Source organism: Solanum verrucosum, unplaced genomic scaffold (genome assembly GCF_900185275.1).
Source record: "Solanum verrucosum unplaced genomic scaffold, falcon-dt-bn FXZP01000261.1, whole genome shotgun sequence".
NCBI classification, from domain to species: Eukaryota; Viridiplantae; Streptophyta; class Magnoliopsida; order Solanales; family Solanaceae; genus Solanum; species Solanum verrucosum.
Window position 1 is genome coordinate 13,933,908 of NW_026019969.1, and position 27,639 is coordinate 13,961,546.

General features: G+C 35.4%; 5 protein-coding genes and 2 long non-coding RNA genes across 10 annotated transcripts in view; 5 read left to right on the plus strand and 2 right to left on the minus strand.

The window, feature by feature from the left end:
* Window positions 1-12,005, plus strand: part of LOC125816669 (tyrosine--tRNA ligase 1, cytoplasmic) — a 43,138-nt gene extending 31,133 nt beyond the window's left edge. Inside the window, exon 11 of the mRNA XM_049496291.1 lies at window positions 11,994-12,005. Coding sequence (XP_049352248.1) covers window positions 11,994-11,996 — 3 coding nt within the window. The 3' untranslated portion in view covers window positions 11,997-12,005. The remainder of the gene's footprint in view (window positions 1-11,993) is intronic.
* Window positions 1-27,639, plus strand: part of LOC125816642 (polyol transporter 5-like) — a 267,811-nt gene that overhangs the window by 208,043 nt on the left and 32,129 nt on the right. The window lies entirely within an intron of this gene.
* On the plus strand, window positions 1,167-1,589 carry LOC125816715 (uncharacterized). Its single transcript, XR_007442237.1, has 3 exons — window positions 1,167-1,209; window positions 1,299-1,426; window positions 1,523-1,589. It is a non-coding gene; the product is annotated as an uncharacterized LOC125816715 (long non-coding RNA).
* LOC125816716 (uncharacterized) lies at window positions 3,764-4,139 on the plus strand. Its single transcript, XR_007442238.1, has 3 exons — window positions 3,764-3,828; window positions 3,925-3,982; window positions 4,105-4,139. It is a non-coding gene; the product is annotated as an uncharacterized LOC125816716 (long non-coding RNA).
* Window positions 9,397-10,198, plus strand: LOC125816706 (telomere repeat-binding factor 1-like). 2 transcript variants are annotated; one of them, XR_007442236.1, is made up of 2 exons: window positions 9,397-9,604; window positions 9,847-10,198. XR_007442236.1 is itself a non-coding variant. In XM_049496328.1 (2 exons), the coding sequence occupies exons 1-2, from the start codon at window positions 9,402-9,404 to the stop codon at window positions 10,035-10,037; spliced, it is 327 nt and encodes a 108-aa protein (XP_049352285.1). In that variant the 5' UTR covers window positions 9,397-9,401; the 3' UTR covers window positions 10,038-10,198. The 2 variants fall into 2 exon arrangements, 1 of the variants encoding a protein (XP_049352285.1); XM_049496328.1 differs by having other exon boundaries at window positions 9,914-10,198.
* LOC125816660 (dolichyl-diphosphooligosaccharide--protein glycosyltransferase 48 kDa subunit) lies at window positions 13,135-27,571 on the minus strand. Of its 3 annotated transcripts, none has more exons than XM_049496282.1 (13): window positions 27,165-27,570; window positions 26,859-26,995; window positions 26,356-26,481; window positions 23,855-23,908; window positions 23,646-23,759; window positions 22,996-23,051; window positions 22,874-22,915; window positions 22,179-22,254; window positions 21,927-21,998; window positions 21,705-21,830; window positions 21,516-21,620; window positions 14,062-14,145; window positions 13,135-13,433 (listed from the first exon to the last, which is right to left on the minus strand). In XM_049496282.1, the coding sequence occupies exons 1-13, from the start codon at window positions 27,427-27,429 to the stop codon at window positions 13,386-13,388; spliced, it is 1,305 nt and encodes a 434-aa protein (XP_049352239.1). In that variant the 5' UTR covers window positions 27,430-27,570; the 3' UTR covers window positions 13,135-13,385. The 3 variants fall into 3 exon arrangements, with proteins under 3 accessions (XP_049352239.1, XP_049352240.1, XP_049352238.1); XM_049496283.1 differs by lacking the exon at window positions 14,062-14,145 and adding an exon at window positions 20,427-20,510 and having other exon boundaries at window positions 13,301-13,433; XM_049496281.1 differs by lacking the exons at window positions 13,135-13,433; window positions 14,062-14,145 and adding exons at window positions 19,084-19,354; window positions 20,427-20,510 and having other exon boundaries at window positions 27,165-27,571.
* On the minus strand, window positions 15,139-17,339 carry LOC125816684 (probable NAD(P)H dehydrogenase (quinone) FQR1-like 1). The gene is made up of 2 exons (XM_049496310.1): window positions 16,782-17,339; window positions 15,139-15,547 (listed from the first exon to the last, which is right to left on the minus strand). Exons 1-2 carry the CDS (start codon window positions 17,279-17,281, stop codon window positions 15,280-15,282), a joined length of 768 nt encoding a protein of 255 aa, XP_049352267.1. The 5' UTR covers window positions 17,282-17,339; the 3' UTR covers window positions 15,139-15,279.

Here is a 27,639-nt window from a genome sequence, read left to right on the forward strand (position 1 = left end):
CGAGGCAGTGACAAATTTTTCTTATTTTTCTTTGATGAGTGGAGGAAGTGGGAGCACATGTAAGCTGAGGACTGCGTTTGGTTCCTCTTAGTTTTCAACTGCACACCATGGACTAGATCAAACTTGAGAACTGTTGCACTTTTCTGGATTACTGAATTTTGTTTCAACTGATTACATTGTCTGATTATGTAGATATCTTGCTATGAACTGGATAGGAAGCTATTGACTTCAATGCCATCTTATTTGTTAGAAATGCTGGTCATCACCAGCTCAGAATTTCTACTTTGTGTACCATATGTAGGTTAAGAGAGGTTCGACTAATCACCACAAAAAGGAAAATAACGAAGAGGTGTGTGTGTGTGGTTCTTGTTTGTCTATTAGAGGTTTAGAACATGCCACTTCATTTTTTTTCCATGTTAGATGTGCAATCGACTTGCAAGAAATGATGTGCAGCATTTAACTCCTTCTGTTGGAACCATTGATACTGAATTTGTTTATCTGATAAAGCTATTTTGATGTGTTTTCAAGAATCTGTTATGGTGACTAGTTGGTTCTTAATGGTACTTGTAGGATTGGCGCTCCATTCTTCTCTTTATTGAGGATACTGTCATGAATCTTTGGACTGGAAGTAACTCTGTTGGTGAGAGCAACTCCACATTCCCTTTCCTGTAGGCTGCAGCCCCTCACCTGCTTCCCTGAGGGGGGGAGGGGCACTGTGGAAGGTTAGTGGAAGAGAGAGTCCTTACCCATCAGAAGCTACAAAGCATTTCAGTGTTATGAGATCGTGTAGTTTAGTTACTTTCTTTTCTCTTAAGCTACTTTTGGAAAACCTAGATGAGAATATAGTTGTTGAAGTATCCGCCTCATCTATTGCTATCCCATTCCCTGCTCCGCTTTTCAGATATACTTGTGAATTATGAGATCAAGAAAAAGAAGTGTAGGGCCCAGAGTTGCAAAGTCACACTTGAACTTCCATCCCCACAGCCAAAGAAACTGATTGGAGAGTGCACTGTCAGGAGAGAGATTCGATCTTCACAGAATATTCTGTTGGGAAGTGCTTCTGAAAAGCTTGATACCGAGTCCAGATTCCTCTGTCAGACCTAAATTTCAAGTTGGTGAATTGATGGATCACTTGTTCATTGCACAGTTGGTGTAAACTATAAATCCAGAAACTCAGAGCAACCCCTTTCATCCAATGCCAGATAATTTGTCCTTGAGTGCTTGTTTGTGTTAATAATCAACAATATTAGAAAATATGTGTAACTAATTAATGTTCGTTTCCACCGTGCAGAAACTAGAGCTGTAAGGAGACTTCAGCATTCTTCAAAAGCTATCTGCTCAGAGCTTCCACAGCAGTCGTCCCATAAGTGTGATCAATCTTCCACCCAAAGTTGTGGTGACAGTGTATTCTCTGATGAAAGGTAATGTTATCAAATTTCTTGGGAGGGTTAGGTCTCTTTCTGATATTATCTCAAATATGTTAGTAACTTACACAACCTGATGTTTCTCTCTTCAGGCCAAGTGTGAAAATGAAACTTGTTAACATGTGGAATAGCAAATTACATACTCAAGGGGTGTGCACAAGTACACGCTATGGAGAGTCAAAAGAAGGTAAACCATTCCTGCCATTTGTTCCTGTGAAGATATTACCCTTGGGCCTAACCAAACCCCAAAAGCCGACTCACGGGGAGAGGATTGCCCAAGTTCATTTGACAAACCACCAGTCCATTATCCCATCAATGTGGGATTCAAACCCACTCTAACATCCCTTTCACGCCTAGGTCCCAACTAGAGCGTAGACCGGGAGCCCAAACAAGATGAACCTTTCTCCGATACCATATGAAGATATGACCCTTGGGCTTGATTTAACCCCAAAAACTTGCTCATGAGGGGTGAATTGCCTAAGTCCATATGAGCAGACCACCAATCCATTCTCCAACCCACTCTTAACAGTTCCTGTCCTGAATAAGAGCTTAATATTTCTAGTGCATGTTTCAGTTAATTAGCTTCATTTCTTTCACCGACTTTTCAAGATTATCTTAGACTGTATTCTTATAAATCATGAAAGCACTAGATACTACAGTGTCTCTTTCTAAGTGTCCTAGGCCACATAGTCTCTTTCAAATTCCATCTTGCTTATGTTCTGATTTTGTGATAGAATTGTCATGCCTGACACTTCTATTCAAATCTTCAGAAGTTGCACCAACAAAAAACTCAATGTATCTTATATTCTGGGACAAATGGAGTGACTTCCGTCCAGTGATTACAGTTAAGTACCTTAGCTATATCTCGGACAGTTTTGTGACTTCTTCTCTATTATGTTAATATGGTGGAATTTCTTCTTTCCAATATGAGATGCAGAGCGCTACTGGAACAGTCTTAAGAATCAGAATAATATACTCAATGTCACTTCTGGCATCTTGCATTTTGTTGGTGCTTCATTGGTTCCTGATATCATTGATAAAACTGCCTGGTGGAGGGTGCCAAAGTTCTTCAACAAGTTGATAAGAAGTTTATTCCGCTTGTGGGCGGGACAACAGTTGCTATAATTGATCAGGTCTATTCTGGCCTTTGCATAGTCCATTATGTCCGTTCTTGGTTTCTCATAAAATTCTTTATAGTGCATTTTCTTTAAAAATTGTTTCTCTTAGGGATCGTTTGGTTCCATCATTAGCAAATATAAATCTTAGCATAAATAGAATAACATCTGTTGGTCGTGTAAGTAAAAATAATAACTGCATAACTATGTACCACTCAGTTATCTGCATAAGAAAAATAAGCTCAACATAACTTATGCAGCGTCTGGTTGGCAGTATTTAACTGTTCATTATTAATTATCCTCATGACTTATGCGGGATTGAATATGGAATAAGAAAGCAGGTGTCACCAATGCACGGATGAGTATTTACAGGCAAAATTCCCTTTATATTAGATAGTCCCTGCATAGAATAACTCATTTATTATTCACCGCATTAGGATCACCTACATTATTATTTACCGCATAACAGTTTTTACATTATCATCACTGCATAAACATCCCCTGCATGACTAATACTTTCACCAAATAATGTCTTTACTCTTTTGTATTGCAATTTTGTGATATTACTGAAGAAAAGGATAGTGATATAGGGTGCTTTATCTATTATCCCATCACTTTGTGGCCGTCTGGTGGAGTATATTCTTATGTAGAAACTGAGGCCCAAGTCAAAATAAATGTGCGTCTCTTTTTACATAGTCAAGGATTATGATCTTTTGTTTGAATGTAGGTTAAGAGAGGAGTGGTTTGACTTATTGCCCAAAAAAGAAAAAATGTGTCACTTGTTCATCTTTGTTCCATGTTAGATGTGCAGTCAACTTGCCAGAAATTATGTGCAGCATTTAACTCCCTTTGTTGGCATCATTGATACTGATTGTGTTAATCTGATAAAGTTATTTTAATGTGTTTTTCAAGAATCTCTTGTGGTGACTGGTTGGTTCTTAATGTACTTGTAGGATTGGCGCCCCGTCCTTCTCTTTATTAACTATGGTTTCTTATGCTTCCTTTACACCAACGATATCAAAATATAGCCATTCAAACGATATGCATGCTTTCCCAGAAAGCTTTGGCTTTAAAAGAGAGGCTCTGAGCTCTATTTCTGACATTTCTTTGTTGGACATTGTACTAAAGCTCATGGGAGGCCAAACGGATATCGTAAGTACAGTTTTTTGAGATTTAGTTGGTAGTATCCATTAGGATAGGTATAAAACTACTAACTTGGTCTTTGTTATTGCCATTGTTTACAGAACGGCAAGTGTTTGTACCTCGGAGTTGATGATTGTAGACAAAATGTTGGTACAACAGGTAATTCTGTATAAGCCTACCTGATACATGAATTGACTGTTGTTTGCTAATAAGGAAATTTCTTGGGATTTTTCTTTTTGCAGTCATTGTTCGTGATGTATTTTACAACCAGCCAGTTAGAAGGAAGCAAATGCACTCCAAGTACTTATAGTTTTCTCACAATTCAAATAAATGAAAAGTATTGATTTACATACTTTACTTCTAAAGTTGTACTCTGACCTGGTTGATCTTTTGGTTTGCATATATGATCCGGAAGCCCGAAGAAGGTCTTGCATTCTCTGAAAGAGTCTCTTCTCTTTCAAATTATTGAGATTGAAAGGTCCGTCTTTGTTACACCAGCTAACCTATGGATATACTGTCTGGTTTCTTAAAGTTTGCCATTTGTGTGCAGTGAGAATGACCTGTGTTGCACACGTGCTTCTCTTTCTCCATGCCTACTATTGTCCAGTGAGGCTCTTCTATGAATTCTTATGTTCCTTTGTTTGCTACTTCTTATGATGAGGGCATATGTTTTACATGAAAATTGATACTATTTTTTCTCCTCTTAGTATGACACTCCCCTTCTAGCATCATTATTATTATTTTTTCAAATGAATATTCTTTTATCACAACTCTAGTTCTTTTTTCCATGAGATTTACTTCCTTATAGGACTGTTCTTTTGATGTTTGTTATTCTTATAAGTTGTGTACTACTAGTTTGAACTTTAATCTAGTTTCCACTTTCCACCAGGTATCTGTTGCTATAGGCATTGGGACCTGCTATGTCAAGGTGGATGACAAAGGTAAGTGTTAGTTTCTTTAACATTAATCTAATGCATTTTGATATGCAGAAAGTTCTGCTGAATTTTATTATTTTACTTCATCACCTGAAGTCGTCGTTTTTATTTGAAGGATCTGGAGTCACCAGATGGACTGGTGCTGATGGGAGAAAGATGTGGTAATCTTTTTGCAAAACGTTGAACTGACATCATCTTTTCTATTGTATTGATGCTGCTGTGCATAATTTATTTTGCCTGACAACTAGGATGTTCATAACTTTGAATGGTTGTTGTAGTCTATAGGATTGCATGCATTACTCTACTGCTATAGGATTGCATGCATTACTCGACTGATAGGCTCTTTGACAGTTTGTGTTCATTAGTGTCTTTTTACAGACGTCCTTTTATTTATTATTTTGTGTTTTTACTTGTAATTGAGGAAAGTGGTAACTCTGTACACACCACAAAATATTGATGCTTACACTTTGGTTTTGTGTTTATTAGAAGATGTTCATGTACATCACTTTGCTAGTTCTCAATCAAATATATTAGTTACTCGCATGACCTGATGTTTCTCTCTTCAGGCCAAGTGTGAAAATGAATCTTCTTAACATCTGAAATATCAAATTACAAGGTCAAGAGAGTGCACAAGTACACGCGATGGGGAGTCAAAAGTGTTGACACCCAATTTTGGACTATATTAATCATCGAGCTTCTTAAATTTCAAATGATTTAAAATATTTGACTTTAAGAAAAAATCCGAGCATTTTTCAAGTAATTTTGTCATTTTGTATTTGTATTATTATTATTTATTTATTTAATATAATATATATATTTATATATAATTAGTACATTTTACGGATGTTCGAAAATTGTTACAAAAAAAAATGTTTTTAGTTTTATTTAAATATTTGGTTAATTAGTTTAATTGATAGTTTATATTTTTGAGTCGATTAGTTTATAATTAAGTTAATTATTTTATTTTTGTTAACATTAAGAAGCTCATTGATTGATTTATATTAATTCGTCTTACTTAGATTTTAGCCGAATTTGTTACTCTAACTCAATTTGGCTATTTCTTAAACTCCAAGATCCAACCCTTTTAGCCTCACTTTAAACCCATTTTTCAGACCCAACTTGGGCCTATTTAAAACAGGCCCATTACTTTCAGCTTTCCAATTTCCCTTTTTCCCACTAATTCCCAGCCCACTCCCATTTCCTTTCCAAATCAGCCCAATTCTAACAACATTACAATACATACAGGAACAGCATACCAAACCGACCCAGCACCCCTGTACTCTCGTTCTTCTTCCTCAATACAACGAGCAGAACCCAAAAAAATGTGAGAAACAGTCCACTGTCGCAGCCCTCAAAGTGTGACCCGAGTCCAGCAAGCCCTGTACGCGCTGCATCTCTTTCTTCCACGCGAATCCAGCAGCTCACGTGAACCAAACAGCAGCAGTGTGCATTTTTCTTCTACCTCACACGTCAATATCCAACAACTCCCACAGCTTTCTCTGCAACAGCCGCCCACCTCGATCTTTTCATCCGAATTTTGGGGGATTTTGGTTGATTTTTGGTACAAACGAGCAGCTCTTTGGTTCTTGAAATTTTTTGAATTGAGGATTGAGGAGGAGAATTCCGAGTCTACCCTCATTCTCACTTGAATTTTCATCCCTTTTCCCCCATTATTTTGAACCCGAGTTTCGGCTATATATTCTGGGATCATTCATTTGTAAGAGGGGGATTTTTTTTTTTGGGAGTTGAAAAATTTGGTGTTAAAAAATAAAAATAATAGTTAGAGTAAGTATTAAAATTAGCTAGAGTTTGGAGGAAGAAATCCACTTGAGTGAAAAGTTCTTGAAACTTCCCGTTTGTTGTGTTCTATCCATTCCAATCTCGCCGGAGCCTCGTGTGGTGGTGGAAGCTTTTTCGTGGTCAGTTCGTTAATGTCCTAGTTGCTGCCCAGGAAAAGGTAACATTTCCCCCTTTATAATATCCCTCCTTTCCATTAAGACATGACGCTACTAGCTGTGTTTGTTCTCTGTTATTCGCTACCGAGCTGTGGGTGTTTTTATTAAGCGACTTTAGTGCCTACTCTTAGTGCTGATTCAAAGTTTTCTTTTTGCTGTTTTTGTAGTCGGTGTTTCTTTGTTTCGAATTTGTTTCATCGCTTGCTTCTCGTTTATTTGTCTTGATGTTTGAACTAGTATCCCTTTGTTTTCGTTGTCTTAAACATCCGGGTTTATTCACTTTGTTACTGTTAATGTTCTTTGTTTTCCTTTTGAAATGAGGGCAGAGCTAAAAAATAAAAATAAATAAAAATCTTTGAGTATGAAGTTGTATATTGTCTTAGCTATTGTTTGATGGGCTGTAGGAGTTGGTTTTTATCCATTTTTGGGAACCATGACGTTCTTACTCTCCTGCAGGTCATGTTTGAATTAAGTTTATGTCTCTATTTTGCTTAAATTTTAGTCGAAATCGCTTACCATTTGTAATCTAGTTCCAATTGCGAGCTTTATAGAATACTTAAGACTATACCATGTGGTCTTTCTCACTGATCAGATTGTTGTCTGGCATGCCCCCTTTACACTTTAAGTTGTCACTTGTCCATTGTAATGCCATCTGCCTTTGCTACACCTATGTTTGCTTGCTTTACTAAGATTATTTTCTTTCATACGTATGTATTCTTGGTTCTCTCCAAGCTTGGACTCTCCACAATTTAGTATTAGGATTTTGTTGATCATACTAGTTTTGATTACTTCCTTGTTTAGCCTTATTTTTTACCTTAAACTTCAATGGTTTTTTTTTCTTGTTGAGTTTGTCACTATTAAGGGGCCAAATGTCTGTTGATTAATATTCAGTAGCTCATCTTTTGTATTCTTAGAAGTTCTAACAGTAGACCTTGGCAGTGGTCCCCTTTTGGTCTTGAGATAATTAAGTTGATTTTAATTTTCAATTAAGTTATGTCTCATTTGCTTCCTTATCTTCGAATGCTAATTTTGTTTTTCTTTCTTTTGTTGTGTGAACCTTTCCCCGAGCCCGTGGTGGACTCCTTCTCTCTTGCATCCTCGAGATGAGCCGTAGAGGCTTAATTTATTTACTTTTTCTCCATCGAGTCGGCCCCCCAGCAAGCAGGGACTGATGTACAGGTCTTGGAGAAGTAAAAAACGGACTGTATACATGACCTATACAGCTGTATACACAAGTATACACGGAAAAAAACAGCGATATACAAGTCCAAAAATTGAAACAGGTGTTCTGGAAGTTGAATTAAGTTGTATACATTCGGTATACAGTCTTATATACAAACAAAATGGGCTGGGTTCATACGATATACACTGATATACAACCAGTGTATACAAAAACGGGATTGAACCTAAGCCTAAAATCAGCAGCGAATTTGGCCCAAGAAGGGCCCAAATTCAATTTCTCCCTACTCTTTAATTATTCAATTATGATTATTTATTGTTTATTGTGTGTTGACTCTAACTTTTAAATTATTAACTAACCTAATTAAATTCCCCAAACGATAAGTCATTTTCTTTGTATTGGCTTACTTTTTAATACACTCTTTTATTTGTTTTGTATTCATTTATCTTACTAATCAAATATATTGGCTATATTTTATCTTAATTAATTTTTTTTTTTGTTCTTTAAAAGATATGTTTTGAATGCCTCTTCCTTTAATCATCTTGCTTATTTAAATGGTTTTAAGTTAACACTTTTCTCAAATGAACCAAAAAATAAAAATTGTATGTGTTCTTTTTTTACCAATTGATTTAAAATGGTCTCATGCTTTAATTTATCAAATTGGTTAAAATTATTATTTTTTAAAATAAAAAATAAAATTTTAATCTAGTTTTTTTTATTAAAATTCTAATCACTTGTATCACAAGCCAAATGTGTCATTATTGAAATCTTTTTCTCTAAAAAGAGAATGTGTCGTTTATCTAATTATTTTTCTTGAATTAATTAAATATTGTAATTTATTTAAATATTCCTATGTTAAATTTCTCAAAATTAGTCAAATCATTTTAAGTCAAATTGCCGGTCAATCGCAAGTTAGCGGGCATTCCGAGGGCCTAACACCTTCTCGGAATGTATATTGAACTTCGAACCCTTTCATTTTTCAATTGATTTTATCTGTTTAAATCTTTTGAAAATCTTATAGTTTTTTTCTTGATTTTTACTATAAAAAAAAAAATTAAGTGGCGACTCTGTTCTTTTGAGAATTCGATTTGCTTAAACCATAAGTTTAATCGGTTTTTTTCAAAAACTCAGTCATTTTCCCTTTACATGTATTTTTAAATAAAACAAAAAGAAGGTCAACCATTTCTGCCTTTTGTTATGCTTCCTTCTCATCGCCATTTTAACTATGGTTTCGTATGCTTGCTTTACAACGACGACATCAAAATACTGCCATTCAGATGATATGCATGCTTTCCCAGCAAGCTTTGGCCTTAAAGGAGAGACTCTGAGCTCTATTTCTGATGTTTCTTTGTTGGAATTGTTACCAAAACTCACGGGAGGCCAAATGGATATCGTAAGCTTTGAAGGTAAAGTTCTTTTGAGTTTTAGTAAATAGTATCCATTAGGATAGGTATCAAACTACTATAGATCTAAAGGTAGAATTTCCCTTTTCTCCATTTCTTTTAGGATAAAGTTTTCTTTTGCAGAGAGGAAGCTTGGGTGTCATTCGAATTGATGAAGGTCACGTATCTTTTTTTTTCCTCTTAGCGATGTATTTATGCATGATATGTTAATTTGTCTTTGTTGTTGTTCAGGACAAGTGGAGGAACATGAGTGTCATGACAAACGGCTGTGGTTCTAGAGAGAAAGCAAGGTTGGCTCTCAAAAGAATGAATCAAGCCCGTAAACAGGATAAGAGGTCTTTATCTATCTCCACTAAGGCTAAAAGTGATGAGGAAATGGCTGAAGCAAGGCTAGCTACTACTTCTAGTGATTCTCCACAGATTCGTGGGTCAAAAAGATCTATCATAAGGTTAAACCTTGCTCATTACTTGTTACAGCATGACTCAAGTTGTCGCCTTATACATTTGCTTCTGCTCGCGGATTTAGTTAAATGTTGTCTTCTGCATGATCTCATACTTCTATAGTTCTAATTATTTTCACATTCTACCCATGTTATTTCCAAGTAATAGTTTGTGTTTTGTTTTTAGCATTCTGACTGTGGTAGATGGATAAAAGTTGTCCTAGCCTTATAATAAGTTTGTTATGTTCCAGTTTTTTGTCTTACTTTTTTCTGGAAGGACGACTATCTCTAAGTGTTGCTGCTTTACTACTATTATAGATTGGAAAATCTTATAATGGAGGCTATAAGCAACTTGAAGGAGCCGGGTGGTTCCAACAAGACTACTATAGCAACGTACATAGAGGTACTCATCTTCTTGTTGAGCTTAATGTCCGAAAAGTAAGACAATTTAGAGCAGTACTGCTTAGTTAAATTGCACTATATTCTTTCATAGGGCCTCTTAACACATTTTGGAATTTTGAAGTCTTGCTTGTCATGCCATCAATAACATTCTGAATGGTGTTTGCTCTTGGTGCTTCTTGCTAATTCAAGTATGAGTTCTTCTGGAACTCATTTGTTAATAGTTTTTAGTTCTTACCTTGTACAGTTGTTAATTTTTTAAGCAGTTCGCAACAGTATCAACTGCATAAGATTGTAGGAGTCTAATTTTTTCAACTACTTTTTGAGTATGGATGGGTCCTGGTTTAGTATCCTGTTCAGTATGAACTGAATGCTACCTTCTATGACTGTAACATTAATATGATGGTGCTATATTGCCTATTTTTTCCTCTGTGTTTGATCTTAGTTCTCTAGAGAGGCCGAAGCTGATGCTGAAGCTGCAATGAAAGCACTACAAGGGAGAAGCACCCCAACGATGGTAAGATATTTGTACAATATCCGGTCAGTTACTTGGTTTTTCTTGATTGCGTTTTGGTTGTACTAGAAAAAATCGTTATTTTTTTCATTTAATTGTAAACCGACTAAATTGATCTGCCAGGAGTCGAACCCGGGTCTATTGCTTAAAAGGCAATTATCCTAACCGTAGGACTACAAACACTTGCCTATTGTACATTCTCAAGACATAAATATTATCTATACTATCTAAAGACTACTCTTCCAACCTATTCATTATGAATCTTCATGTATTTGGGTCAAGTTTTACATTTAAAAAAAAGAAATTGAAATCACAATTTGGGATTCCAAATTATGATTTTTCTTTTTGTTGAGAGTTTGAAACTTAAAAGGCTAAGCAATATAAGCTTTCGAAGTACAATTGGTCCTTCTTGTCTAACTAAGACTAATTTATTCACTTCAACAACAAAAAAAAAAAAAAACTACTACAATACATAAGAGAGAGTAGAGAGATCAATTCCCTATCAGTTCACAATGGATCCAAACACGATTTAAAAGCTCTTTCTGTTGCGTTTTATCCGTACAATTGTCTTTCAATACTTTGAAAGCGACATCTTCCAAAGAATAGTAAGTATAGTCGTTACAAGTGTTGAAAGTGGGGAAGAAAACTGCATTATCCACATTTACGTTCTTGCCACAAACACCAACAGACGAGGCTTCGCTAGTGAAAAAAAGCCAATTTTTGACTTGTTTTACTAATCTGACTATTAGATTCCGTCCAAAGTCTAGTTCATAAACATGAACATCATGTTGTGGTGTCACAACCACGGAATGTAGCACATTTTGATCCTGTTGAACTAAAAATAAACGGCAAGAACCAGAAATAGGAGGTGAATATTGTTGAGAAAGTTTATGGATAACCCAGTAAGGGGTTCCGTTTCCATCTCTAAAGAAGCCAAATACAGCAACATCACCGTGCTGGCCTATGACATAAAATTCTTCACCAAAGTAGATCGGACTAGAACATGAAAGTAGGAAAGGCACCTCATTGTCTGCTGTGATGCTAGTCCATTTATCATCCCCTTGTCTCAAATATGAAATCCTAACTTGAAACAAGTTTAAGAAAGCTATACCAAAGATTACCCAGGCAGAAGAATTAGTTGGAGAAGCTGAGAATGACATAGTGTCGCAGAAATAGTTGTCTGTTTTTTGTGGGAGATGGATTATTTGCTTCCCAGGCGAAAGTAAGAAGATAGATTTTCCCCTAGACACAAGAAGCCATCCATCTTTAGCATACCGAATTTCACAGCCTACTAAGTCATTGTTGGTCATATAACAGTTGAAATTTCTAAAGGGATTATAGAAGGTGCACAAACCATCCTTTTGGTTTAGAGATAGAAGCCACATGGAGTCTTGATTGATCAACCACTTTCCAACGTAATGGAGGAGCAACGGATCTCCATAATTTACACACCAAGCGGAAACTCATGTATGCTTCTTGAGAAAGTAGGTAACGAGAAATTTGCCTTTGAAGGTCTAGAGAAAGATGGATGCAAATGTTGCTGTCTACAGGCACTGATGGACACTTTTTCAACTTGTCACCTCCAGTACTAGTGTTATGTTGAATATTGGCCCCTCCTGACCTAAATAAGTCAAAATAAATCAAATGTTATGAACAATATTCACAAACATTTATGATAGACGAAATATCTAAATTAATTACCTGACGAATAGAAGAACTGAATGTGGAAGGCATATAAAGTGTTGTTATGTGTGAAGTAGACATGGTTTTTTTCTTGAGGCAGAGATGAACAAGTTGCAGCGGAGAATCGTCTACATAGAAAAATAATAAATCCGTCCAAATTGAATAGTCTGTTGAATTGATTTGTTTCAAAGTCGGCCTCCCAACGTCAAAGACGGAAGGTGATCCGAATTTTCGTTGAACTAGAAACAATTGGTCTTGCCAAGTTACAAAGTGTCTGTGTCGATAGAGAGCAGTGGCATCTGTTGGTGCCCTGAATGTGACAGGAGACGGACTAGTAGTTATTTCAGGGATCATTTGTATTATGCCTAGTTTCCCTTTCTGGAACAAAGTGCATATTTTCTCACCATTACAGAAGGCGACCAACCTGCTATTTTTATAAAGTCTTACCTTTACCCACTTTTTATAATAAGGAGGACCGCAAATACGGCTCTTCATTGAAGTAGAGGGAGACGTTGCATAAGCATTCATCCTTGTTGAGAAAATATTCATGCGTTGAAGGGGAAACAACATACTTGATCAGCTTTTTTGTCCATTCATCGTAGTGGTAATGAGAATAAGGGAACTTGAATTTGGTATGTGGTATTTGAAGTGCCAAACAAAACATTCCGTCCGGTCAATGAAAAAACCCCAACGAGCCAAGCAATATCTCCCCTTCTTGTTAACATCAATTTTTTCCTTGGAAGTGATTGATGAATAGTAGTTCATCTTTTATTCAGACTTTGAGTCGTAATAACCCAATTCTCACATCCTTGACTCAATTCATATACTAGTTGTTTCCTAGTACAACTACCTTTAGGGAAACCTATGTATTTTTTTTATTACTTGGACACGTCAAACGTATGTATGTTTAGCCAAAAAAAATAAATAAGGCATTTTTTTTCCAAAAAATTAAGGCAGTTTTTTTTCCTTTGCCAATATAATACTCCTTCAGGCACGGCAGTACTTGTTATGCTAAAAATTATTTCTTCCAATTTATGGGATCACACTGGGTACAATGCTGTACTTACACTGCAACAATACTATCAATTCGATAACCTTTGCACAATTAACCCAAAAATACCATAAGTAATAAAATGTAAGAAACGGGAGCAACTTGAACTTGATTCTTCATAATTCCAGCCGTCTTTGCAGCTACTACTTGTGGCACAGATATACCAAGGAGAAGAGGAAGAAACCACCCATCTACCATACAAACAAAACGGAATCATACAAAATATTCTTGTAGATGAACAACCAAACTATATCTTAAATAGCACTTCCTTTTTAATATCCCGTGATAGAAAAGAGGTACGAAATAATCCAACAGATCAGATCATAAAATAAGAAGACTAAACGTTGTCATCATATCGCGTGTATGTTTCATTTTGACTCCCCCCTCTTCCAACTCTAAACATTTTAAGAGGAGGATCCAACAAATACTTAACAGATAGTACATATTTAAGAATCTTTAGATTTTTCTAGGTTTCCAAATAAAATCTTGTAAAATTAATTTGTAATCTAAAGACTCCTCAAGAGATACTTCCACAATAGGACACCAACTGCAACAAATTTTCTGTATCCTCAGTTTCCTGATATAACTAAGCAGAATTTACCACCATATCTGTACCTTTTAGGTGTTAGAAGTTTGATAAATACGCTCATTAAATCAGATAATAAGACTCCTTATACTCTAAGTCTCGACAACTTGAGGAGGAATTGTCTACACAGAAAGCAGGGGTTGGAACACATATAGTACATTAAAAATATGCTGATGGTAAATCAATTGTAATGCGTAACAAAGAGATAGATAGAGAGAGAGAGAGAGAAGTACCATATAGAAGGATGCTCCATAATAAGGAAAAGCAGCTGTTATAAATCTCTCATATTCATTATGTCTGAAGGGTCGAACAGGAATCTGCAAGTAAAAAGATTCCCCATATTAATGCAAATAACTATATAAGGTGTCGTCAACCACCTCTTTATTATATTATTCATTATTGAATTTCGGAAGATGACATATTTAAGACCAATTAAATGCAAAAGTCGTTTTCTTGCACTTCAAAGATAAAGCAATATTAGACTGTCGCCATTATTAAAAAAAAAAAAAAACTTAACGCAATAAGGAGAGCACAGACGTCGATGGCATTCATAAATATATCTCTTAAATGAGTATCTTTTATGAACAGCAGGTCACTGATGAACAACGACTATATTCACTGCTTTCATCCAACAATGTCTGGGAACTAGAGCAACAAAACAAATTATGAAACAAGACAAAATGCAGATATACAACAAATTTCGTGATGACTAAAAAAAGAAAAAAAAAATGTTTACAGGATAAGGTGTGTGCTGCTTCTACATATATATTTGAGTAAATGACAACAGACTAGCATGTAAACTATATGTTTGTGTTAAAACAATTGTTAAATTTAAATTTCAATTACCATTTTATGCGAAATCAATGTGCTTTCTTCATGATATCGATTTGGAGCTAAATTACTTTGTCTGTTAAATTTTTGAAAAATGGAACACAAATCATAGTTTATTTATACTTTATAGTACATCAAATTCCATCCTTTCCTTCCCCAAACCCATGGTAGTATCTAAGATCAAATTAATAAATGAAAAAAACATTACCTTCTAATGACACACAGATTTTGATACATTCGTTTAGGAAATGTTTTTAGGAATGGACAAAAATTACATGTAGGATGTTTCTAAAGCAAAAAGGATAAAATTACAATTCTACTATATGGAAGATCTTAAGTTTACTAATGTGTCATACTTTTGAAGGGCATCCACACCCTTGCCGTTCTCACCCCTAACGGAACTCCAACTTGAAGTATAACATAAGGTAATTTTAAAGTAAAGTGAAAAGTAGAGGGGTAAATTGAAACCTTATCATCCTGTTCACTTTGGACCTCTGTTGAAGGCAAAGACAGATATAAAGACGACTCATTAACGACAAAGGTAAGAATGACCCCAAAGTATAACTTAAAATTAAGACATTTCATATAGTAGAGGGGAAAATTTGGACATTTTTCAATTTCTAAAACCGCCGAGAGCTAGGATTACCAGGTCGTAAGGAATGGTGCTGAGACAATCTTTTAACTGTCATTGCCATGTACTTGCCCTGGTGCTCGGCCAGTGCCAACTCTGGTTCACTAGGTTCCCTGCTACCATCTCCAGAGAAAGTTCCTGCTCCATATGGAGAACCTCCAATTATTGAATCCATTCTAAACATTCCTGCTCCAAACGTGTATCCTATTGGAACATAGAGCATCCCATGGTGAGCTAATTGAGTGACTGCTGTCCAGCTGCGATACAAAAAATGAAACATTTCAATATGGTCCACTGGATTTCATTAGCAGATTGTCGTCGACCAAGCTTTGTCCTTCAATAATTGGTTGCATGATTAATATTGGAAGAAGGATATAAGTGGATCATCAGAAAGAAGAAAATAGAACAGAAGATAAAGGATATAGAGATAGCATAAGAGTACAACTATAGTCCTTCATAGACTATGTTAGTCTGTGGATAAAATGTCCTGTTTAAGGATTCTGCGACAACACATACAAGCAAGCCATTTTCATAAAATAACTAATCACAATCCAATTCATCCAAGATTTGAAGTTCATCCATTAGCATGAATGCATGATGACTTCCCAAGGTTGCAAAACCAGTAAGATCAATAACAAAAGTGACCTATTAGCCCGAGGAAGTTACTACAATAATAACAATTTTTTTGAATTAGTATACCTCTAAAATGACTTCTGAGCAAATATGGTTGGAATGACAGTAGACGATGCACCTATGGAGTAGTGGCTATAGCTACAGATCTCTATCACTATAATGGATAGTTTTCATAGCAGTCAACCAGTTTGCTAACTGAGATTTTGTACTGACAATTGTAAAGTGTTCTTGATGCCTTATATACCTATTACAATAAAATCTGACTGCAAGATACTTCAAGTCCCTTAGGCCTGTTGGAAAATCAAATTTCTTAAAGTACTTAATTGTTGGAGATCAATCAGAAACAGTACTTTTGGGTCTCTAGAGCCGTCGTCCTCAATGATTTTTTGCATATCGTGAGATGACGGGATTCCTTTAACATAATCAGTACCAGTTAAACTGATCACTAGTTGAAGGCAATCCTTTGGATGCTATTGAGACTACATACAATTTTTGTAAGGCTGACGAAAGGATTTTTCAGACCAGTTACTAGTATGCACTCTCATCAATTGTTATGGACTTAGATTCTGCTAGTGCTCTCCGTTTCTTCTGTCTCTTCATTGGCAACTACAACTAGGTGAAGCAATTATCTGAAGGGTATCTATCAATTTGCTTACGTAGAACTTTGTCACATTTCTCCTCTTTTTTGGTTTACATATATGTCACATACACCTTAGTCATTGTCCAAATGCATTAAGATCCAACTGAAAGTTGCAATTATCTCACACACAGTGATCAGTGATCAGACATCATCGATGACATAAAAGAAACGATTAATAGTATAAACACAAGTAAATGAATAACAGAAGACAGACTTACGCGGTGGTCTCCTGCCCACCTCCTTGTGTACCAGTACTGACAAAGAACCCTGCAGGCAATCCAGCAAGCTTTTGTTCTCTCCACAACTTCCCCGTCGAGTCAAAAAATGCCTTCATCTGAGCTGCCATACATCCATATCTTGTAGGAAATCCAAACAAGAATCCATCAGCTTCCATCAGCTCATCCACAGATATCACTGGAATCTCATCATTTTTTGGGGGGGCTTTCATTCGTTCCAAAACATCTGGTGCCAAAATTTCAGGAACCATATACAAAACCCCTTCAACACCTTCAATACCATCAACCCCTTTTTTCAGCCTTCTAGCTAATGTTTCAACATGTCCATACATTGAATAAAACACAATGAATATTCTCAACTTCTTGGACCCTTCTGCTTCTGACCCTGTTCCTGTTATATCAGTTTGACTCACTGGTCTCTCTGCTGGTTCATTTATAGGAAACTTGTTCTTGGTTGGCATACAACCCCCTCCTTTACCCATTGAGCTGAATTTAATCAAGAAATCCAAAATTATCACAACCCTTTATCTCAAAATTTTCAACTTTTTCCAAATAGGTTGTGAGCAATTCTTGAATTGAGAATTTAATAGGGAGCTTTAGCTATTTTAGATTATCACAAGCAGAGTTGACCAGAAGTCCTCAACTGTTTTTGGAACTTTCTACTAGAAGCTTCGCTGGCAAGTTCTAATTTACTGCCAACCTCAAAGTGAATTCCACGATTCAAATGATTTTGACAGAATTATACTGAAGAAACAAATGTTTCATAAAGATCTGACTGAAGAAACAAAGAAATTTCAATAAGCAATTTTCTGGATCTTGAAATTATTGCCGTCAAGAGAAGTGGCTGAACACCATCCAACTTCCCTTGTTTTGTGTTATTCCGATTAAGCCCCTTCCTTCTTCTATACACACTACTTCTTGTCAAAACAGGCCGGCCCAACTCCAATTTTTCAGAGGTAAGAAATTTAATGGACTGGGTCCGCCTTGAAATATCCAATACTAAAAGGCTTCTGGGCTCCTTTTTTTTTGAATAATTTCTCTATGTTAAGTTTTTAATACTTATAACAAATTTATATCAAAGTATATAGAATTTGTAAGTTTTAATATTTTTAATCAAAAGTTAAATATGCATAACTAAAAATCACAATTTAGAATTTATTAATTTTTGATGGACTAAAAATGCTATTAACCCTTTAAATAAGTATGAAATCATCAAAAGCGCAAATTATAAGTTGTTGAAGTACAATTGCTCCTTCTTATCTAACTAAGGGTCCGTTTGACCATGTGATATGAAATTATGACCATGTGGCAAAGCAAACTTGTATTTAAGTTCAGTTAGTCAATTAAATGAGAGTTATTAAGACTGACAATAGTTTGGGGGCGAACTAAAAATTCACCTAACGATAAAAATGTACTAATTTTGAAAAAATATAAATAAAATGAAAAAATAATTTAGTAAATAATAAATTAATAAAAATATACTAACCTAACCTTTATGTATACCAAGAAATAAGAAAAAAAATTACATAACTTTGTAGATTACAAAAGAATTTAAACTAAGTATAATATAAGGTAGTACTATTTAAAAGCTATAAATATGTAACCTAAATTATTATTAACAGTCAAATAACAAACTAAAAGGAAAACTGAACAAACAATTTAAGATCGCTTACACTGAGATTTGATCTTGGTATGAGAACAAGTAAATGAACCCAGTAACCACTGAGCCATGCTTCTTGATTGTATTTAGTGGATTCATTTTAGATATACAACTTTACAATGAATTTGTACATATAAATAGCAAAAATTTAAAAATGACAAAGTGGGTTCAATTGAACTCTCTTGAACCAATGTAGGTCTGCCCTGCATATAGTACCATCTTACCCCGTCTACTCTTCTGATTTATTCTTTTTGTCCTAATTTATGACCGTGTTTAACTAGATAAAACATTTAAAAAGTTTTTTCTTTTAATATATAGTCTAGATAAGTTATAAATATTTGTATGCAGGGGCAGACCCGCATACAAATATAACATTGTATATAAAGATCAAATTTTGGTTTAATAAATATATATGCAAGTATTGACATCTTTTGACACAAGTTAAAAATCTAGTCTAATGGTTAAGGTGTTGTGAAAATTCCTTGAGGTTGATCATCTTATTGATGGGTATAACGAAAATTTTAAAATTAAACTAGTAATTTTCAATTAAGCTAAATTATTTGATAACCTTTGCACAATTAACCCAAAAATATCGTAAGTAATAAAATGAAAGAAACGGGAGCAACTTGCCAAGACCAAAAATTCCTTGGGAATTGTATGCATAAAACTATCAGTGGATGTAATTTCAAATACAAGTTCCCAATAATCCATTGTTGCTAAACAAAATAAAACTACCTTTTTCCGTTCCAAGAAACACTACATCCTCTATTTTATAACTTTAAAAGTTAGACCATCAAATACAAAATCTGCACTTGATTCTTCATAATTCCAGCAGTCTTTGCAGCTACTACTTGTGGTACAGATATACCAAGGAGAAGAGGAAGAAACCACCCATCTATCATACAAACAAAACAGAATCATACAAAATATTCTTGTAGATGAAACAACAACCAAACAATATCTTAAATAGCACTTGCTTTTTAATATCCCGTGACAGAAAAGAGGTACGAAATAATCCAACAGATCAGATCATAAAATAAGAAGACTAAACGTTGTCATCATATTGCGTGTATGTTTCATTTGACTCCCCCCTCTTCCAACTCTAAACATTTTAAGAGGAGCATCCAACAAATACTTAACAGACAGTACATATTTCAGAATCTTTAGATTTTTCTAGGTTTTCCAAATAAAATCTTGTAAAATTAATTTGTAATCTAAGACTCCTCAAGAGATACTTTCACAATAGGACACCAACTGCAACAAATTTTCTGTATCCTCAGTTTCCTGATATAACTAAGCAGAATTTACCACCATATCTGTACTTTTTAGGTGTTAAAAGTTTGACAAATACCCTCATTAAATCAGATAACAAGACTCCTTATACTCTAAGGGGTCGTTTGGTGTGAGGGATAATACCATATAGTCCCGGGATTAAATTATAGTACCGCTTATTTTGTTGTTTGGTTGGCAAGTTCGGGATAACTTATCCCGGGATTAATAATTAGTACTGGGATAAGTTATCCCTCTATTTGGGTGGTATAGTAATCCCGGGATAACTTATCCCGGGATAAAATAGGTAAATGACAAAAATGTCTCTTTCAACCCTTTTGTTATATCACTTTTTACATTAATGAAGGGCATTTTTGTAAACAAATAAATTGTTCTTAAAATTTATTATTTTGAATACAACAAACCAAACACTCAATAAAAAATAATCCCAACACAACTTATTCCATCATAACTAATCCCAACATAACTTATCCCAACATAACTTATCCCATCATAACTCATTTTCAAACCAAACGACCCCTAAGTCTCAACAACTTGGGGAGGAATTGTCTACAGAGAAAGAAGGGGTTGGAACTACATATAGTACATTAAAAATATGCAGATGGTAAATCAATTGTAATGTGTAACAAAGAGATAGATAGAGAGAGAGAGAAAGAAAGAGTGGGGGAGAGAAGTACCATAGAGAAGGATGCTCCGTAATAAGGAAAAGCAGCTGTTATAAATCTCTCATATTCATTATGTCTGAAGGGTCGAACAGGAATCTGCAAGTAAAAAGATTCCCCATATTAATTCAAATAACTATATAAGGTGTCGTCAAACACCTCCTTTATTATATTATTCATTATTGAATTTCGGAAGATGACATAGTTAAGACCAATTATATGCAAAAGTCGTTTTCTTGCACTTCAAAGCTAAAGCAATATTAGACTGTCACCATTATTTTTTTTAAAAAAAACTAAAGCAATAAGGAGAGCACAGGCGTCAATGGCTTTCATAAATATATCTCTTAAACGAGTATCTTTTATGAACAGCAGGTCACTGAGGAACAACGACTATATTCACTGCTTTCATCCAACAATGTCTGGGAACTAGAGCAACAAAACAAATGATGAAACAAGACAAAGTGCAGATATACAACAAACTTCGTGATAACTAAAAAAAGAAAAAAAAAGAATGTTTTCATAATAAGGTGCGCTGCTTCTACATATACATTTGAGTAAATGACAACAGACTAGCGTGTATTCTAAAGAGTATTAGAAGTTATTTATCATGTTGTAATTTTATTTTATTTTGATGACAAGGGAAACCCGCAGCCGCTACCCTTTGGGTGCGCACAGGGTAAAACCCCCGCTCCTTTGCAATAGCTCGCAAACCACATAGGAGAGGTAACCCGCACTAGGCAAGCCCGGTGCGACGAGCTCGACCCAGAAGGCAAACCCCTTGCTTTCGCTGGCAAGAGGTTTCGAACTTGAGACCTCCAACATGGAAGTCCCAAACCCAAACCACTGGGCCACCCCGATGGGTTATCATGTTGTAATTCTCTCACCAAATAAGTGGGAAAGCAAAAGTCCTAGATAAATTTGTGTCCAGAAAGTGACTGATACAGCATATATATTAGCTCTTCACTACAAAATCTGTAAAACATGAAAATAACGACTGCACCTACCTCTTCTAACAATTAACCAGCTTAAAGTATGATAACAAAATTTTTAAAGTAATAGATGCCTCCATAAGAGATGATTCCTGTAGATTTCGAAAGAACATACCTGTTTTGCAAGGCTCAAGCTTGTGACTCCTAATTTCTCGTACTCAACCTTAAACTGGAATACTCCATAAACATCTGGAACCTTGAATGATGTATAATAGACACCCTATAGAAAATGAAATTAGAAATATTAATCCAAGTGCTAAAACAATTCCTACCATAAGTTAATTCTGGAGCACTTAAAGAGTACCTTCTGATCAGTTGACATGGTTTTCAGAACGTACGGGCTCATCATGTAAAACTGAACTTGAACATCATCTGCAACATAAGGTTCCCAACTTGTTCCAGACCATTCATAAATCTCAAGAGAATATTCCTTGGATCAAAATCTCAGTTTCAGTACACATCCAAAAGCATTAAGTAAACATAATATAAGATTGATAGATTATTCAAACTTGCAGTGTAGTAGTACCAGATCATCATTGATTCTGTATATAGAAGGTTCATCTGCCTCCCCAACTTTGTGATGTCTTACATTCACAGCCTATATATGAAAGTGTATAGACATAAATTCCCAATTCACATATTGAGAACAGCAAATATGGATAGTGAAATGCAGCCAATTGAAGTGCATTTCTTTTATGACTACAAGAATGCCCAAAGTAAAATATTAAAATAAAGAAGCAAGTGGATATGAATTAAGAACTTATATCTGATACTGCACCTTGAGATGGCCTCTTTCATGGAAGACCCACTTGCTAATTTCAGTCACAAACTGCTCATTACCAGATTTCTCATGGCTGTGATCATGGAATAAATTTATGGTCAATCAAGTCAGAAAGCATAAACAATACAAAATTGAATTCTACTTTACGTGGAAGAGGACAGGAAGAGGCACAATTAGCTTCAAGATATTGCTTCTCTAGCAGCATTAAGTGAAAACAAAGAAATTGTGAAAAGAAATCAAATCACATCAAATTACACATACACTGTTCAAACTAAAATTGTGTGGATCCGCATAATTGAAAACCTTACAATACATTGAAGAGTATACCAAGTAGAAAACCTTACAATACATTCTAGCTATTACAACAATGAAAGAACTCCCAACATCCAACAAATATTTTTGGTTAGTGGACTTCTTTCTGGTAGTCAAAACTCAAAACAGGAAATACAGGTCCATAATCAGGATGCCAATAGTTGAGAAACCTTTTCCCAGGTGATGGATACATTACTGACATATCAATGATGTTCTTAGCAGCTTCAGTCTTAGAGAAGTCCAACCAATACCAAGGCTTTTAGTTTTTGTTTTCTTTTTCATTTTCTAAGTCAATTCATGCTGAGGCTTCCACACACATCAGACTCAAGGTACTATCATGTCAAACAAACAGAAGCAACAGAGTAACTACGAGTGCTTACTTGATTGTGCTTCCAGCCTTTTGCACCCCAGATCTGAAGAATCTGGACATGAGAAAAAGGCTTGTCAATTTGATCAATTCAGATTAGATATTACTCCATCTAAAGCCTCAAAAGTTACTTACCGATTGCTAAACATGCTTAAGGAGCCAGATATAAGAACTCGAGCATTATTTCTTGCCTGCAATTGGAAACAATTGTCATTGATTTTTTTTTGGGCGTGTTGTTGATCTTATTTTAAACATCATTTAATTGTTCAGCAACAAAAGGAAGGACGACGATGGGCCAGGGGTAGCATTATGAGGCAACGATTGTCAGCAAAGTATGCAGTCTTTACATATGAAAATTGCCACGATACGTCATCACCAGAGTGACCAGATCAAATAAATTTCATCTAAATGTGATCTAGCTACTGCAAAAGGTATAACATCTATTGCCTATACCTTTCCAACAACAATAACATATCCAGTGTAAGCACATAGATGGGATCTGGGGAGTGTAGAGTGTAGACCTTACCCCTACCTCGTGGAGGTAGAGAGGCGTTTCTGCTTACAACTTTCCATCTTCCCTTTTTCTTTATTCTTTTAAAAAAGTAAATTATGATTCTTTTTCTGCTTAACTTCTATGCAAGCATCCCAGCATGGCTTCATTATCTTAAAAAGCTAAACAGCACCGGTTGAACAACTTTTGAGGTTCAAGGTCAATAATCTGAATGAACGTAGAAATTTAAGAAAATGATTAGGAATATTAATAGGTCACATATTAGATGAACCACCTGCACAACTGAAACAAGACTGATTGCAGATCCAGTTAGTGTTGGTGGAGTTGATAATTTGGATTTAGGATTAGCTGAATACGCTGAAGGCGAAGCTGAGAGAACTTTCAGCACCTGCAAGCATGATGGATGCACCCTTTGACATTAAATAACTATACAGAATGTACTTCACACACATGTATGTCCAGAAAGAACTTGCAGAAACTTACCAAGCTATTAGCCGGATTTACAGAGTGACCAATCCCCTTGAAGAGTACAGGAGCCTGGATTTATATAACAGAAATATGTATTAGAAACAAGCTGCTCCATTACAGCAGGACTCAAGAGCTGTATCATCCGATACACAATCACATGTCAGTGTAAAAAATGAAAAAGGTAACTGGGGAAGTTTGTACATACAAAGTTTATGACCCAATGCCAATATCAAAATAACACCATAAATGCCTCAAAAATGGACATTGTAAAACTCAAAAGGTCTATGTTAGGAGATTATAGAACAGACCATTCAAGTAAGACCACCTCAAAAATTGCACATTGTTATATGAGGGCTTTGGCCAAATAGGTTCCTTATTGCATCAATTCGAGCTTGCTTGATCTATTCCATCGCGACCTTATCCTATTACTGCATACTCTTTTTTCTGACATCATGATTTGCCTTCATTGTCATGATTCATGAACTAATTTTAATTGAAAACTTGAGGTTAAATATATACCTGATAAATATAGTGCATTTGATTCCATGTCAAGCTTATTAATCAATACAAGAAAATTAAAAAAATTGAAGATAAATTCACAAGCCTTTGTTTATTGGCTTTAAATATGGCAAGAGTAGATTAAGTTCCATTGGTCTAATTTGGTACCTCAGGTTAGATTCTGACTCCTATTTGATACACATATGATAAGATACAGGAGATCCTGACAGCTGAGAATCTGCCTCATTAGCACTTATGTTGGTTCTGTTGAAAGAGAGAAATATGAGAGCTTTTGAATTTGAAGGGTATAGAATGGCCACATACATTTGGGATAGCCTCTCAAATTTAGTTTCTCTCAGGTTCACCCTTGAGGTTCTAGTTTATATATATAGAAGATTTGGTGTCATTCACAGTGAATTATACTATGTTATAGATTCTCTACTCTTTGGTGAACTGTTGGTTTATGTGAGATTTTCCTATTATTATTTATAAGAGATAATGGAAAAATCTCCGGTATTAATCAATTTCTTCACCTTAGAATGAGAGTTTCCTATTATTAATCAATTTATTTACCTTCTAAAAAAGGATACATGACAATCCTTGTGTTATTTACAAAAGCAGCTACCTCAAAAAGAGAGCACAATAGAGATTACAATGAGCATGAAGAAATTACTGTATACTTATTGATAGTTTCAGTTGCTACACCATATCGGTTACTCAAGATCATTGGTCTTTATCCGGACTTTATAAAGAGAAGGTGAACACTCTGAGGGAGTTAAACTTCTGTTTCCTCCCTTCCCCATCCCTATCCCATAGACAGATCAATAAAGAACCTTCTTCTATGTGTACTAATAATGATCTGGTTCCAGATCCTTCCTCAGAACTTCCCTGAAGAATTTTGAACTTGTATCTCTAATTGAAGGTCTAGTATAAGTTTATTCATGTGGCTAAGCACTCTACCGCTTGAATAATAATCTGTTCCTTTATTATCAGAAAATAGAGCACCCTTGTTCAAGAATAATAGACTGAACGAGAGTGGTATACAGCTAAAGAATACTCAAATTGTGGTACTTTCTGCAATTTGAGTCACTATTTCAATGACTTCCCTATGTGGATTAGCATATATACAAGCTACAACAAACAATTGCAAGGATACAATCCAACGAACATGGCAAATACACAAATGAACAAAGAGAACAAGAGAAACAATTGCAAAATGCTAAGTGTCACATAAGATGTGCTAGGGAAGTAAAAAGCCTAAATAATAAAGGTTTCTAAAATCTTTAAGAAATTATTGAGTGAAATGACAGTGGTTGGTTGAATGTATCAGCTTTATAGAGTTTTCACAGCTTATTAGTGTAGATACGATTCCAAAATGGGAGGTTGAAAGCAAAAAATTAATGGATAGCTACCCATGTTGGGAGGAAAGAAACAACTCTTTTGCAATGCAAACAAACATTGCTACATGTTGAGAGAGTTTCGGCCATTCTCTTGTGGGACAGGACAATCCAATTGATCTCTAAAATTGCTACATGTTATGAAATATCAGTATTTCTACAAAAGGCATCAACAGAATACATTGATAAATAAGTTAAAAAATCCTTTTTATAGGCGATAGCTCCAGAAAGACAAACTGCTAATTATTTCTTTCAATCTTAAGGGAAAGATGACCACAACAAACTCGTTCAAACCTTTCCAGTTAAATTATAGATATAGCATCTTCATAAGAGATCACGCTGTTTGGATGGTTCGACACGTTTGATGTTGGTTCTTCCCCACTTGGGCATGTGGTGTGTTCCTACAGTTGGGCCATCAGCCCTTAAGAGCAGTATGCGAATTGGGTTCTAGGATCTATTTTTGATCTCTCGTATTTACAGACCCCCCCCCCCCCCCAAAAAAAAATGGGAATGGAGGGCCACACTTATGTGCTAATATTTTATGATCACGTTGATTCCATGATTAAATAGAAGAGTAGACTCAAAAATCATGATTATTATAGATGAAATATAGTCCTTTACCTCGATCTTTTCTTTGCCCAAGATTACATCAGATTGAATGAAATCATCACCAGCAATTAAGGTATGGTCCCCTTCTGTATCTGAAACTGCAAAGCTTGTATGATCAATGACCATAGCTGACTGATCCTATTATGTAGAACATAAAGAGTAGAAAAACATTAGTCAGCATGTCATGCTTAACTTTAGAGGAGTATGAGTATACTTATCACAAAGATGCAATCACCCATAAGAATGAAAGTGATTGATAGGGGTTCAGAAAATCAAAAAAATTATGTTCATCATTTGCTTTTAGAACATGGATCCAAATTAGCAACATCATTAGTAACCAAAGAAAATCCCATCGAATTCACTTCACCACAGTAAAAATGTTAAGCAAAGGGTTTCTGTATGCAATATGAATCATTCACTTAAAACACAAGTCTTTTAGTATGAACTGGGCCTAATAGGTAAAGTTGTGTGATTGATTGAATAAAAATATAAGTAACAGAAACGTTTTCTGATACCTCATCAAAATCAACCCCACACTCAGTAGCAATCTCCCTAATTAGATCAGATGCAGATGCATCAGCCGCAAGGATCAAATCATGGCCAGAGTCAACAAAGTCCAGAATAGCTGCCGCATTAAGAGATCCACCTAAACCTTAAAAAAGAAGAAAAAAAAAAGGAACGACATTATTAATCTACCTAAAACACCCAAAAAATTAACCCATTTCGATCTATCCCTTCGCATCGGGTTCACTGGAAACCACTGCATTCAGCTCGGATCTATACACATATGTAACATAAAGAAATCTGGCATGGAGACTTACTATCAATGGTAGGTGAGAAGAGAATTAAGGCGTCATATAAATACTGTCCGTATCTCTGTAGCGCGATCTTGGGATCATCGGCGAGTTTGAAATCAAGATCGAAACCACGGGTTTGTAGAGACTGGAAGTAGAGAGAATGTGAAGATTTGATGGATAAATCATCGAGCAAAACCAAGATTTTCCGATCTGTTGGGTTTTCAGGGGAAAATGCATTGCCAAGAACCGCAAGAAGAAGGAAACTGAGGATTACTGGCGCTCGAGACATGTTGAAAATGCTCGCAAGCCACTAGGGTTTAGCGAGATTTGAAGCTTAAAGATCCCTTCACTCCACTTCAGAGTTGACGAGAGTTTTTCAGTCTTCGACCAAGTGATAAGAAGAAGTTTACAGTTCAGGTAAAACGAAAGGTAATTGCATCCACAATTAATTATGGTTAATCACTCAACTTTCGCTTTATTGCACCAAAGTCGCGAAACT